At 40.4% G+C, this 15,726-nt stretch overlaps 1 protein-coding gene across 2 annotated transcripts in view; it reads left to right on the top strand.

Annotated features, from left to right (window-relative positions):
• Positions 1 to 10,872, top strand: part of LOC149829518 (Glycosyl hydrolase superfamily protein) — a 39,073-nt gene extending 28,201 nt beyond the window's left edge. Inside the window, exon 3 of one of the 2 annotated variants that reach the window (XM_090016002.1) lies at positions 10,538 to 10,872. In XM_090016002.1, coding sequence (XP_089872128.1) covers positions 10,538 to 10,618 — 81 coding nt within the window. In that variant the 3' untranslated portion in view covers positions 10,619 to 10,872. Of the gene's footprint in view, positions 1 to 10,523 lie in introns of both variants that reach the window. The other variant, XM_090016003.1, reaches the window with a different exon arrangement.
• Positions 10,873 to 15,726: the final 4,854 nt, after the last annotated feature.

Genomic DNA, 15,726 nt, shown 5'->3' with positions numbered 1-15,726 from the left:
CTGCTTCTTGAGTAAATCCTTTTGCTACGAGCCTTGCCTTGTATCGTTCAATGGTTCCATCTGGCTTGTACTTTATCTTGTAGACCCATTTACATCCGACAACATTTTTGTCAGGCGGTCTGGGAACAACTTTCCAAGTTCCACATTCATGCAAAGCTCGCATTTCATCATTCATGGCTTCTACCCACTTGGTAGAAGTGGCTGCCTGGTAGTACATAGTGGGCTCATCTTCCTTATTGAGAGCAGTTAAGAACAGTTGAAGATCCAAAGAGAAGTTGTTATAGCTAACCCACTTGTCAATGGGATGTCGTATGCGGCTCGATTTTCTGACCTTAAGAGTTTGAAGAGGAGTCGGATTGTTGACTGAGACATGATCTGAATGGCTTGATGTTATCGGTCTGTCTAGAATAGACAATGCCTTTGTATCTGGCCGGTATTTTTTCTGAATTTTGTGGCCCCGACGTCTCAGTGTTTTCAGACATCTCTTCTTCTTGCTGCACGCAATCTGATGAACATGCTTCACTGGAACTAGCAAAAAGTTCTGAACTCAACCAAGGGTAGTAAACTTTAGTTGATATATTTGTTGCATCAGCTTTGTCATCAAAATTTTGTTCATCAAAGACAACATTTCTTGAGATTCTGATACGTTTGTTGGTGGGATCATAACACCTATATCCTTTGTAGTCATCTGCGTATCCCACAAACCTACACTTCTGGGCCTTGTCTTGAAACTTGTTTCTCAGGGACCGATCAATATGCACATAGCAAACACATCCGAAAACACGCAGATCATGATAACTAGGATGAGCTCCAAAGAGGCAGTGATAAGGAGACTTATTTTCCAGAACAACCATCGGCAATCTATTTATCATATGCACGGCAAAATGAAAAGCTTTTGTCCATAGGTTGATGGGAAGATTGCTGTCATGAAGCATACTCATGGCACTTTCAACGATATGTCTATGTTTTCGTTCAACAATCTCATTTTGTTGAGTGTGAGGGCAGAACACCCTTTTTCCTATTCCGTTATCTCGAAGAAAAGAAATAAAATCACGGGATGAAAATTCTCCACCTCCATCACATTGGAAAAACTGAATGGACTCAGAAAATTGGTTTTTGACCAAAGAAAGAAAACTTTGAAACAAAGAGAAGACTTTTGACTTATTTTTTATGAAATATATCTAAGTGTATCGAGAATAATTATCAACAAAGATTAGATAATATCTGCTTCCGAACCCAGAGACAATTGGGGCGGGTCCCCACACATCAGAACAAATAATCTCAAAATGTTTTGAAGCTCTCTTATTAATGGAATGGAAAGGCAATACATGACTCCTGCATAAAAGACAACTACTTTGGCATAAAAGACAATTGGAACATTTATGACTGCTCTTATCCCCACTAAGGCTTTCTTTTGGAATGAGATTATTAGAAACAAGTTTTTCAATAAAATGACTCCCACAATGTCCTAACCTACTATGCCATAAGAATGACTTATTACATTCAGAGATACTAAAAACACTAGCAGAAGAGGATGAACACGACTCTGATGGAGGCTTCGAAATCAGGTGAGAAGAGCGAACATCATGACATGGAGCTTCTTCAAAGACATACATGTTGCCTCATCTCTTTCCTTCAACGAATGTTTCCCTCGTGCGTAGGTCCTTGACCTGCACAGAGAAGGGAGTGAATTCAATTGAAGCATTATTATCATCAATAAGTTTGGAGACAGCGACAATATTTTTCTTAATGTCTGGAGCATGAAGAACGTCAGAAAGAGTAAGAGTAGAATGTGACATGGGAATGACAGTCTTTCCAACATGTGAAACAGGATGGTGGGATCCATCTCCAGTGACAATCTTACTTTTTCCAAAATAAGGGATATGATTAGAAATTTTACCTGCATCGCCTGTCACATGAGTCGCTGCCCCTGAATCAACAAACCAAGTGCCTTCATCACTCTGCTTCAACTTTAACTCTGACAAGGCAGATATTAGCAAATCTTTAATCTCTCCACTGTCTTTGGTATTTGTGAACTTTCTCTTGGTTTCTATCTGTGGACTCTTTCCTTTATTCTCTGGATTATGCCAACAATTCGCCTTGATGTGCCCCTTTTTGTTACAAAGAAAGCAAGTAGGGATGGATCTTGTTCCCTGCGCATGAGTAAACATGTTTGGAGTGGGAAGTAAACCACGCCCTCCATGTCCACTTCACCCTTGTCCTCTTCGTCCCCGTCCTCTACCATAAGTCGCTCCTGTAGCAAAAACTTCTTGTGAATTTGGATGATTATGAGTTTCTTTAGAGAATCCCTTCAGAGTCATTTCATACTGGATCAATTTGGCTCTTAGCTCATCAAAGGTAGGAAGAACAGGGAGGCACAATAGTGAAGTGACTATCATATTGTAGTCAGATCTCAATCCACTCAGGGTTTGTTGCACCATATCATTGTCACTAACGACACACCCTATAACTGCAAGTTGATCTGTGATGACCTTTATCTTGTTCAAATATTCCATGATGGTCATGGAATCTTTTCTTAACAATTGAAATTTCCTTTTTAGAAAAACTACTCTTGCTTGAGAAACCTGCGAATACGTCTGAACTAGTCGTTCCCAGAGTTGTAGAGCTGTACAATTGTCAGGAATGGCAAGAAGGATCTCTTGAGATAGGGTTGATGTGATGTGTGTAACAACTGATTGGTCTTTTCTTTCCCAATTGAGAAACTCAATATTCTTGATATACACGATTGAACTCACCCTTTTATCATCTTTTTCTTCTCTCGGAATAAATTCTGGTGGAACTGGAGTGGTTCCATCCAGGTGGCCTAAGAGACCTTGACTCCTTATGAAAGGAATAATTTGCCTCTTTCAGATCAAGAAATTTGAGGTATTCAACTTCTCAGAAACAAGCTGGTTGAGAAAACTTGAAGAAAGATTTGATTGAGAGTGATAGGGATCCACAGAGAATAAGAATCAACAGAAATGTTCAACCCTCGTTCAACACTTTTTTTTTTTCGGCGTCTGTCAGAGGATCACAAACTGTTAAATTCAGAGAATGAAGGAACTTGAACTTTAGAAGAAGACTTACTCAAAAAAAAAAATCACACGTTAAGTATCCCTTTTTCCTTTTTGTTTTTTTTGCTGGTACAGTAAAGAATGAGGGATTATAATGCACAGCAGACACAAGGAATCAAGAGAAACATTATAGCATCCGAATATACAAAGATAAACTTTGGAGAAGGTAGAATAAAATGGAATCAAATAATCAATAGGGATAAATTTAATGACTCACGTGAATCAATTCACGAGTTTAATGGCTGGGAGAAACTTGATGCCTCACGTGAACCAGTTCACGTGAAATACTGTTGTCCATCCACGATCTGGATTCACGTGAATCACAGATTCACAAAGGGAGAACTCACGTGAGGTGTGAGTACACAGTGAGTTTCAGAAAGAGGATCAAACAGAAAAAGAGGAGACGAAGGAGAACAGAAAGAGGAAGAGAAGCGAAAACCTCAAAATTTCTGATCTTTGTCACGAGCCAGAACCTTCTTTTTGCCTCTAGATGGATCTACGCTCTGATACCATGTTAGATTTTCATCTGTACCTGCATTAAGAGAGAGAGAAAACCGAAAAAAGGAGAGAGAGAGAGAGACGAAAAGGGGAATGCAAATATCGACTGCGGCTGTCACAATTTCACATAAGAAATCGTGACCTAATGTTGGTATTAATATACTTAAGTATACACAGTGGGTCGGGTCGAGTTTGGTGTAATATCCGAACCCAGATACAAATATAAAACAAGCTTATACACTTACACAGGAATGAACGAGTCTGGGCAGGTGAATAGTGAATTCGGGTCTGGTACAGGATCCAGACCCGAAACACTATTCACCTTTTTCAGTTAGGACAGTATCATTCTAACTGCTGAAATTTGGCGATGTACTCGCCCACACTCAAGCTGCCCTGACACAGCTTCAGGAATTTCGCCTTCTTTTTTTCCCTCGCATAAGGAGGAAAGTAGTTTCCTAGGAAAGCCCTCTTGAAGGCCTCCTAAGGAATCACCTCAGCACTCGGGAATTGCACGTCCTGAGTCGTGTCCCACTACTCGCGTGCATCGTCCTTCAGTTAGAAGGACCTGAACATGGTCTTTTTATCGTCAGGAACAAACATAACTTGGAATACTCACTCCACCTCCTTAACCCAACTTTCTGTCGTGTCTGGGTTAACCTTGCCCGTGAAGGTCGGAGGATCGAGCTTCAGAAACTTTTCGTAAGTCACGATTGGGGTCATCTCTATAAGGGGAGCCGAGTCCCACTGTGGGTGAACCTGGCTCTGAATCGCCTCTGCCAAAGTACTAAGGGAATTCATAACGAATCCTGGTTGCTCATACCATTCGCCAGACGAATCACCATTTGTGTTGTGCCATCCTTTATTCGCACCAAAGGATGCGTAAGTCAAGATTTATAATGATCGGGGAAATAAAACAATATTTATATATTTTACGAAGCATTTACCAAAAAACCAAGTATTAGTGGACGTGGGTGGGGGTGGCTTACCAGCCCAAAAGTCTGACTAGGACAGATGTCTGCCTCTTTACAGGACAAGACCCCTACCTCCGACTGAGCGGCCACGCGTCTCACGCACGCCCCCACCGTGAATACCATTTGGACCAGCAGACAGACAAAGCAAGAATATTAATTTTTTGTTTAAGCATACAAATCAAACACAAAAGACTTACAACGTGATAGGATGCTCGAGGGTCAAGATTCAACTCTTTCTTAACTGCAATGATACCAAGTTGTAACGCCTCAAAATTTCAACTTGTAAATTTTGAAAACATTTAGAGAAAACCTTTCAAATTTTAGGGTTTGGTTTTAAAGATGTCAGCAGAAGCAATTTCTTTTTTAGAAAGGAAAACAAGTTGACAATTCTGGGCACATTAGCTTACAAACCAACCATATCCACCAAGAATAGCCAGGATTTCAGCAGAAAGAGGGTGATCTCGAGCTATGTTGCATCACGCCATTGGCAGACTATAAAGTCTTACTTGCCGCCAGCCCATGAAATAGGTCTGTTTCATAACAAACTGGTAGGTGCACAAGTAGACAATGTAGAATAAATAAAGTAAGACATTCATAAAATAAGCAGTTTATTTCATTAAAGGCAGTAATCAACACGTGTAATTGAAATGCGAGAAAGTGAATCTACTCTGGCATGAACAATTTATTTCACATGCAAAGTACAACTAATCTGAAGGAAGGATACAACACAAGATCTAAGTAACGTTATATGCAGTTAACTAGCACGAGCAACTAATTATTTCAAGTAAAGAACTACGTAAGCAGTTTGGCTGACGAGTGTAATGCCACAACAGACATAGACAGTTCAACAAACAGTGAAAACAAGTTAATTTATATTTCGATATTAGCTGACTTGCGGATACGCACAAGGCACAAATCGTAGAAACAACTGAGACTAGTTCGGGGGTCCATTATGCCATGTATTTTAAATACCCTGAATAGCTAGTTGAGTCCACTCGTAAGGGGACGGTTGGTGACCGAGAGAGAATTCCCCAAAGGCCACTTGTTCCAAAGGATGCATCCAACTTCTACAGAAGTGCTTGAAAACTAATTTTTGTAGCCTTTTTTCCCTAAATCCGATGGTTGGGTAAACTGAGTCTTTTGCTCATAATAGCCATTAATGGCCTGTCCATCAAAGTTTTTATACTTTCACATCCTCTCTTTCGACAGGAGTCAGCGATTCCAATGGGTGCGTCAGGTGTTAAATAACTGAAAACCCATTCTACATACTCTGATCTTTCAACCAACTCGAGCATCTTGCCTGTGAAGGTGAATCATCATCATTTATGTGATCACAACATTGTGTTATTTGCACGTTTTGAAGTTGCCATAACCCCATAATCGTAACACAAACCAAACGTACTTGTCCAAAGGTACGGTCGTACCCGCCAAAAGGTATGACTACGATGAACGGGTAACATTTAATATAAATAATGCAATCATTTTAATGTACTCTGATAGGTGTGTCATTCATTTCAACCGAGTGTTCATCACACACTTTGAGGTACTCAACGACTTCTCATCCTACTCATTGTAGTACACATACCGTACCTATCAAAAGGTTCGGCTATGATAGTAGGTCATGGGTTTCTCGAAGGATAACCCCACACAGTGTTTCGTATGACTTAAAAGCATTTATATACTTGGCATGTTCAATCACTATGAAACAGGAAATCTCAAACAATTCTTGGGATCGCTGTGGATCCAATCATTCCTTCCTAGTAACCGACTCGGAGTACAATTAGTTGTGTCTAGCAATACAAATGGAACACGAGATAGAACTAATACTAGCAAATCTAACCATATGCAACACGACGACAACAAGAAGCAACTAAAGAAGAATATTGGTAGAAAACTAACTACAAAACTAATATTATGCATGCAGGACATGACGGCTATAGGAAACAAGTAATTTCAAAGAAATAAAGACAAGTAAAGAACATGCCATCACAAGTCATATTCATCTATATGTATGCATGCATGCATAAAAATATCAGTTGTTCTTATCTTAGGATTCAACTACTTTATTTAATTCATCCAAAGTCCCTGTGCAACTTTCTCCTTCCTCGGGAGATTGCGTCATCAGGTATACCTACGAGTATAGGTGATGTAGGGCTCGGGCCGCTGGACACGAGCGAGATCCGTCGTATAATCTGTGAAAAATACAATATTAATATAAAAGCGACAAAAGAAGAGGCAGGGAGCAGGAGTTCTCCCTGTTCGTCGATCGGCGGCCTGACCTAACAAGAGAGGGTGCCATAGCACCCTCCCACCAAAACGGGATCGATGGGAGGGTGGCGTACCCTCCCATGGCTGACCAGTACGCAAGAGGAAGGGGTCGAACCCCTGCCTGAACGAGCAGATTCTGGTGGCAGGGGCTCGACCCCTGCCGACTGATAAGGACAGGCTCAGGTGGCAAGATGTTGACCTGCTTGAAAAGGAGAAGCGGCAGGGGTGCCCTGCCAAACCGAAGACATTGGTAGGGGCAAAGCCCCTGCCTGGTGAAAAGAAGAGACAACGGCAGGGGGAGAAGCCTCTGTCTATCGGAGGGTCTCAATGGCAGGGGCCTCACCCTTGTCAGCTAACTTAGAGAGGCAGGGGCTTCTGCCTGACAGAATTCTAAAGAAAGGCAAGGCAGGGGCCAAGCCCTTGCTGGAACAAAAAAAAAGGAGGGAGGATGCAAGGGGCAGGGGTTGCAGTTGTGCCCCTACCTGCAGGACAGAGAGGGAGGGCAGCTGGAGGATGGGTGCTCTCTCATTGACACCAAACAGGTAGCAGGTTGGCGTTAGCCCCCATGTCTGAAAGCTGGACAAGGAGACAAGGGGTGTCGACCCCTTGGCTGGTGATTGAAATAGAAGAACAGGGGACGACGCCCCCTGTTCGATGATCGGAACCAGGGCAAGGGGGCATCAGCCCCCTGTCGAATGGAAAAACCAGGGTACCGGGGGCACTGGCCCCCTGTCCGATGATCGAAACAAGGGCAAGGGGCGTCGCCCCCCCTGCCGGACGATAAGAAAGACAAGAGAAGTAGGGGGAAGGCCAGACAGGGGTCGCCGGCCTCCTGCCTGCCCTCCGGCAACCAGAGGAAAACGAAGAAGTAGAGGAAGAAGATAGGGAGAAGACAAAGGGAGAGAGAGAGAAGGCTCGATGCTTACCTGCGGGATCGCCAACGACGACGGCTGCCAGAGAAGGCTCGCACGTAGGGGCTCGTCGGAGACGCAACAGAGAGGGGGACGAGGGAGAAAGCGGAGGAGTAGAGGGGTTGCGAGGTGAGGGCCTCCTCTCCCCTTGCGTGTTTTTAAAACACCAGGTGCGGGGGTGCAAAACGGGAAACCCTTCGACGAGAGGGGAAGGGGGCACAACTTCGGTGCGGGCGAGAGGGTTTTAACGAAACCCTCGCCCCCCTGCGTCTTAACCCTAACGGGTCCGGGTCGGATCCAGAGTCGGATCCATTTTTTTAAATCGAAACAAACGCCGGTTTTACACTCATTGCCTTGCTTTTCATAATGTTAATCATTTGGCTTTCCATAATGTAGTGATTTGTAGAAACAAACAGTTTCTCGATCTCGATATGGCTAGAACTGAGTTGTCATCACTCTTAGATATTTGCTTTTTAAGCCTATTTTCTTTCATACTTAATTCTTTTATAGTGTCTTCTAGTGAGAAAACTTTCCCTCAATGAATAAGAACGGATTTGGTAGATTCAAAATCTGATCTCAACCCATTGATAAATTGGTAAAAATGCACAACATTTTTTTGATTTTGATAGAGTTCTATATCTTCACGATATATCTTCAGGATAATGCCGCTTTGATTCAAGAAGAGTCAACTCTTCCCATAGTTTGGACAATCCATTATAGTATTCTCTAATACTTTTGTCTCCTTGAGTCATATCTTTAATACTCTTGTCTTGCAAGTTGCATACATGTGCGATATCTTTAAGAGAATACGTTCTCTTAAGATAATCTCATGCATTGTTTGTATCTTTGAATTTAGCAAAAGACTAGAACACTTCTTAATGTCAACACTACTAATTAGTCAAGACATGATCTTGACATGCCCCATTCTCCATTTCTTCTCATAAGTGGCCGTTGCCTTATTTTTCTCACCCTTCGTAAGGGACATTTCTTTCTCATCTTCTACTTTAATAAGGATTAGCTTGGTTTCCGGATCGGTACCATTTACTAGTCCCCATAATCCTTTCTCCCATATGAGGTGCTTCGTAATTGAAGCCCATGTTACATAGTTTGAATCATTGAGCTTAATGGGTTTTATGGTGGCATTTTCATTGTCATCCATTTTTATAAGGGCAAAAACAAAGAAAAAATAAGAGAGAGAAAGAAGCGGAGAAAATGACAAGAGCAAAGATGGAAGTCATGAGCACTCCACCACCAATCAAGAGCATTTAAATAGTAAAAGAGCTTCAAAACTTTTCAAATTTGGAGTGATGCACTTCCCAATGTACTGAAAACAATTTCACCACCAAAGTCCACAAAATACACAAGTAGACAACCAACAAGAGAAACACTCACATGGAGTTCACACAAAAAAAACCTCAAAGGTTATTCTCACAAATGAGTTTCAACACCTTCAAGTTTTGAGTGACACTTTTCGATGCACCAAAAAATGGAGTTTGATCACCAGGCTCTGATACCATGTAAGGAAATGTGTTCATCCGAAGATATTTACTAAATCACTAAAAATGGACACTCAAAAGAGTTGCACCAAATACCAAATAGACACAAAACCACAAATGGTTTAACTCACAAAACACCCACTAAAGGGGCAAGAACAAGGAATAAAATAATAATTTTATTGATCACAACTCATGCAAGGTCTCTTCTTTAGTCAACATTGTTGACTTCTAACTAAAAGAAAAAGAAAAGTAAAACTAAAAACTAACCTAGTTACTATATATATATATATATATATATATATATATAAGGCCCCATTACACTAAAAAAATTATGAAATTTAAGTCACTTTTATTTTAGTTTTTATTTGTGTTCAATTTCGATTTCCATTCAAATTTTATATTGTTTTTTTATTCCTCGCTTTCTATTTTCTATACATTTTAAAATACATCGCTTCTTGCTTCTGCTTATATTGTTTTCCGCTTACTATTATGGCAACCTTGGTAGGAACCAATTATATATATATATATATATATATATATATATATATATATATATATATATAACAAAACAAACTCGCGGGCACTGTTAAAGGTATTTAGAGGTTAAAACCCTTGACTGGTGCTTTGCTTACTGCTAGATGGCTTTTAGTATGTGATGCATGCACTGTTGATAGCATGCACGTCCGTTGGGGCATTCGCCCTATATGGAGATAAACTGTTCCCTCGATATATATATATATATATATATATATTTGTGTGCGTGTGTGAAAAAGAAAAAAGAGGATAAATATGAGAGGGAGAGAGAAACGCGTCTGTCCTTCAGCAAAATGAAAGTCACATAAACTGGTAGCCCGAGGCAATTGGTATGCATAAACGACTGGACATTTTATAAACTGCGTCCTGACATGGGTTTGTGTCTTGAATCGACTCCTCCATCTTGGATCATGTTGTCAAAGTTGTTGCCACGTTGCAGGATAATTAGCATCAACTGGATTTGACATGGCAATAACTTGGGTTAGATTGGCCCAATTTGGTACTATTTGCCTGTTTGATCAACTAAGTTACCAATTTGGTCATTGCATCTCTCTTCGTTGTCTTTCAGCCTGTTCTTATTTATTCCTCAACAAAGGAAGTATGATATTTTGTGGTCAAGATGGAATAACATGAGAAGAATGGGAATTGAATACTACGTAGAAGAAAGTGCATTAACTGTTCACATTTCTCGTCTTACTGTACATTCAAGTTGGGTGATTGTGTTTTTTTTTTTGCCTCTTCTTTATGTGGTGCTAAGTTTATGATATTTAGATATAATATCGCAGGAAATGCGTGCACGGAGTTTGATTGCTCCATACTTGGTAGCTGTTTTGGCATATGCTTCGTTGTTATTACTGGTTTTGTGATTGCAAGCAACTAGGAATGATAAGCTTCCCAGCATTCTGCCATCAAAATGAGAGGGCATCAAGACCCATATCAGGTTCAGCCGCACAGGAATTTTATGTACATTCATTTTACTCATCAAAACCATTATGTACTTTGCTGCAGGACAGTTCTCAAGAAGGTGCTCATTTTTATTTATAGTGGGAAATGTATACACAAGAAAAAACAAAGCTTATTATTTCTTTAATTTTCTATTTAGATACTCTGGTTCTCTCGGTTCCTGTTCTTTCAGCTTTGAACTGTTCAAAAAAACCAACAGCTAGACGACCGCTGAAAAGTGAACGCAGTTTGTTGCCCATGGATTGGGAGTCTTTTTGAAGAACTCTATGCGTCGGTATGAAGGTGGCAAGAATTTTAATTAGATACCTTGTTTGTTAATATTCTTGAGCGACCATGTAGTTGAAAGTGGCCAGCTTTGGTTCATCGTCCTTGATAGAGAAATGAGGGCTATGGAGTATGGAATGATCTGAAATGCCCTCCTGGGCGGGTCGTCCTTGATAGAGAAATGAGGGTTATGGAATGTTCTGAAATGCCCTCCTGGGTGGGTTGACCCATTCATACCAGTACTGACTTGGTAGTGGTGGTGGTGATATATATATATATATATATATATATATAGTGAGAGAGAGAGAGAGAGAGAGAGAGAGAGAGAGAGAGAGAGAGAGAGAGAACTGAACATATTAGGCCCTGCCCCATAGTTTTGAAGTGCCTTATGATATGTGTGAACTGTTAGATGTGTTAAGCATGCTCTGAATCGACTATTGGATCATGTATTTTTTATGATAAAACATGTTTTTATGAGCTGAAAAAAATTGATATTTTTATAGCCATTGATTTTGGATCACCTAAAAAACCTGTATACAGGTTAGATTCCGGTATTAAAAAGCAGGTTCCCACTAAGCAAAACCTATAGATCGTGTTACATGTGAAAAAATACCAAAAAACTGTGATTTTGATGGACCTAAACAGGTCTGAACCAGAAAGTGGGCAGCGCATTACTTGTACATATAGTCACTAGAAATATGGGCATTTTCAACACTTTTTTTGCAAATCCAACCATGTGGATGTGCTTGGCATGGTGAATTTGTTAGGAATCAACTATTGGATCGTGTATTTTTGCTGAAAAAATACAATTTTTGAATGCTTGAATATTTATTAAGATTACAAGCCATGATTTTAAAGTCTTAAAAAAAATCTCATTTATGCATCAAAATGGAACGTTTCAAGAGCGGCTTCTTATAAAACCAAACATTTAGATCACATTTGTACGGTTAGATTCAAGGAAAAAGAATAAAAAATTTATGAAAATCACGATTCACATTCAGTTCTCATAATCTACTGATTATATATATTTACACAGAGAGAGTTATTTGCAGGTCATGATGAAATAAAACTGAGATGGTTGGGATGAATGCGAATGCCAAGGGCTTCCTCTTCTACTTCTAGGATTCAGACACCCATCCCCTAATTAAGATAAGGTGTTATGTGATTGCTGCCGCAGCTGATCTCCTACCATCTGCTTTTGGGTTGGGCTGGGCACTACAGCTGATAGGCTGTATCCCAAAGATGGTAGGTGATCAGTAGGGATGGCAGTGGACCGGGGGAAAGCGGGGCCCCACCCTGCCTCACCCCGTTTGGACCGGGAATGAAGGGTATGAAATGGGGATGGAGGTGGGGACGAAGGTTAAAATCCATCCTCGTTTGGGGATGGAGGCAGGGATGGACTTACACTTTTCTCCACCCCGTCCCCGCCACGATCCCCGCCCTGCCCCATCCCCAGTCCTTCTAAAGGATGGCAATAGACTACGGGGAAATGGGGCCTCGCCCCGCCTCATCCCCATTTGAACAGGGGATGGAGGACATGAAACGGGGATGAAGGCGGGGGTGGAGGTTAAAATCCATCCCCGTCAGTGTTTCTTTGAATAGTAACAGGTGGGGTCTGCTTAAACCAGCTTGCCTTTCAAAAAAAAGGCCTTTTTTCTCTGTTTTTTTGTGCTTTTCATTTTAAAGTTGCCTGTTTCATGGTTTATGTCACAAGGCGTCTCCCTGATGACACGAGTAGGACACACTCTGACACGTGAACACAACCTAAACACTTCACAATAATATTTTTTTTTGGGAATTTCACGTTTAACCACCTATTCTATCACAAAATTGCGTTTAACCACCTGTGTTTCAAAACTTTTTGCATAGGCGTTTGTGTTTTCAACATATTGCAATACGATCGCCTGTATCACTTTTCTTGCTAAAGCTACTGATTTAAACTTATCTGTACTACAAATACAAAAAGACACATAAGAGTCGGGTGGACTTACTAAAGTTACTTATTTACCCTTAACTATTAACACTACGAAAAATGACATTCAGTCACTTGAAAAAAAAAGAAATAATTAAAATGTCAATTCAATAAGTCAGCTGGAGTCAAATGATAAAAAAGTATCCTAAAGCAGTTATACGAGCAATATGCTGACAGTAAATTTGTCATAGGTTACATAAAATTCTCAAAATTTCATATATTAAAATATCAAAAATTGTTTTTATTGATTAAAAATAAAAAATCTCTTTCCCTGTGTCCTATTTTTTCAAAAAAAATTGAACTTGCATGTCAACTCATGCTGCGAGCTGGGTCATACCCAACATAACTTATGGTTTCCATTTACATCTCTCTCTCTCTCTCAATATGGGTGTTGGACGAAGGCCAAACCTGCACCGAATTTGAGAGGATCCTAATTGGATGTACTGGGTCTAGGTCAGCCAGGATCCAACCATACCTAAGTTAGGTAGAATCAAATAGGGTTCTAAAACCCTAGATACTTTAAGCACAAACCGGAGCCATTAATTTTTTTTTCCACATTTGAAATATTGACTAGTCACCAAAACTTGCAAGCATAGCATTCCTAGGAGAGAGTGTTGTTTGTTTGCCCCCAAGACAAATTTGTGTGTTTGTGTGTGTGTACAGATGAATATCTTGGGACCCAAGATAATTCATATAACAATGTTATACATGATGATTTTATAATAAAATAACATATAAAAAAGATAGATATGTGTTTGACGAAAATGTCCTTCCGTAAAATAGATATGTGTTTGATGAAAATGTCCTTCAGTAAATAGCTTTGCACATTCCCTTGAGTCCAGGTTTTTGGCTTAGTTTTTAGCTTGTGTTACAACACATTGCTACCTTCTACCTTGTGTTACAAAACATTCTCGGGTTTGTTTCTACCTCGTGGAGATAACTATAAATTGATCGACTGATTCGATCATTAATGGTGGACGTCATAGGGGGATTTGTCGGCCATCTCTTGACCCAGTCGCTAAGTGATGCCAACGCACAAGGGGATATGAGCCCCACGTGCTTATATAAGTGGTGCTCATTCAGACCCCGAACACTTCCCGTGTGTGTGGTGGGGTGGGGGGGGGGGGAAAGCAAAAATGAAAGAAATAAAGAAGCTATATGCCTCACAGATTGCAGATCAAAACTTTATTACCACAAAAGACACTGGTCTCCGAAACTTATACAGAGCACTACAAAATACCTATCATGGACATGCTGAAAACCGTGGGTAAAGCCCAGCTACAACATCAAAGAAACAGAAAGCAAGTGGAGCCATTAAATGAACATTTACCTCATCCTACAAAGATCATCAAGTGCTAGGATGTTATGAACAATGTGGTTTTTTTGTTCCTTGAGAAAGCTGATTTGCAGAAAGCATTGGCCTCCAGAAAATGTGATCAACACTAAAACTATCACAAGCAGATGACTTGCGCTTTCCTAGGGATGCTTCAACAGCCAATACTTGCTCTTCCGAACTCAGTTTGCTTGAGTAGGATTCCAAGATGTACTCTGCTGCATTAAGAGGGAAGAAACGAAACTCCTTATCTCGTTCCTGAGATAAGAAGGAATTACTCTAGATACTCAACCTCGTTTTTCTGGGAGAAAAGTCGGTGCATTTCTTTCCATCCCGGGAATTGGTTGACCCCAAGTCCTCAACATCATCATCCCAACTGTTTTCTGAACTTAGACAAGGACTTGACAGTGGTCCTAACCTCAAAGAGAGGTCGGATGTAGCATCGTTTGCGCCTTTGATTCTTCTGTTTGAAGAAACTAACTCTTTGTTGACACCTGGAATTTCTGCACAACTTTTCTTTGCCTCCACAATCTTCTGGCAGTGTAGTGGGTTGGAATTGAAAGGACAGCAGTTTGTCTGTTGTTCTTTTGAATATTAAAATGCACTGTCCCACTTGGAGCAGTACCAAAATACAGTGGGTATACATGTCCAGGAGCAGATAATGGACAAATCCCTTGTGGAAGGAAGGGCTTATCTTCCATGGTAATAGGAAGTATCTCTTTGTAAAAAGGATATTGAGGAGCAGAAACAGGCATTGGATCTCTTTGATTTAGAGAGAAACTAAAGGCTCTGGGCGTGAATTGGGGCAGATAATATGGAACAAGTCCTGGATTGACAACTGACTTGCTGGATTGTGGGATGGCGAATGAGGATAAGTTAAATCCTATGATCTTAGGATCCTTCGGGGCTGCAGAACAAGTTGCATTATCCTGTTGGTTGGATGAAGGCAGGTAGCACCTGGAATTATGTCGCCGACTCCGGGAAGCTCTTCCCGGAGTGCACCCAAGATTCAGGGCAGCTAATGCAGAGAGAAAAGAAGCAGAAGAAACTTTTCAAACACTTGAGCTATCATCTACAGAACCGATGCAACACTAGGTTTAAAATACAACAGTTTAAATATTGGTACTTGATTGGCAAACAAAGTAAAAATGCAGAAAAACTATTCAACGATATGAAACCTACCTAATAGTAGACAGTAGCAAATATATATATATATATATATATATATATATATATATATATATATCAGTTTTAACTCACCCTTAACTAAGGTTAATTATAAAATTAAATTAATTAAGGGTAACTAGAAAAAGGTAACCAAACTAAAATAAAAAGATAACTAAACTAGAAAACCTAACTAACAAAAACCTAGTTGGGCCAACCAGACTAGGTCTGGTTGGATCTTAGGGACTGGACCTGGGTTTCTATCCAAGGTCCAGACC

Source organism: Nuphar pumila, chromosome 8 (genome assembly GCF_984573655.1).
Source record: "Nuphar pumila chromosome 8, dmNupPumi1.hap1.1, whole genome shotgun sequence".
Classification (NCBI taxonomy): domain Eukaryota; kingdom Viridiplantae; phylum Streptophyta; class Magnoliopsida; order Nymphaeales; family Nymphaeaceae; genus Nuphar; species Nuphar pumila.
This window is presented reverse-complemented; position numbering and strand designations above follow the sequence as displayed.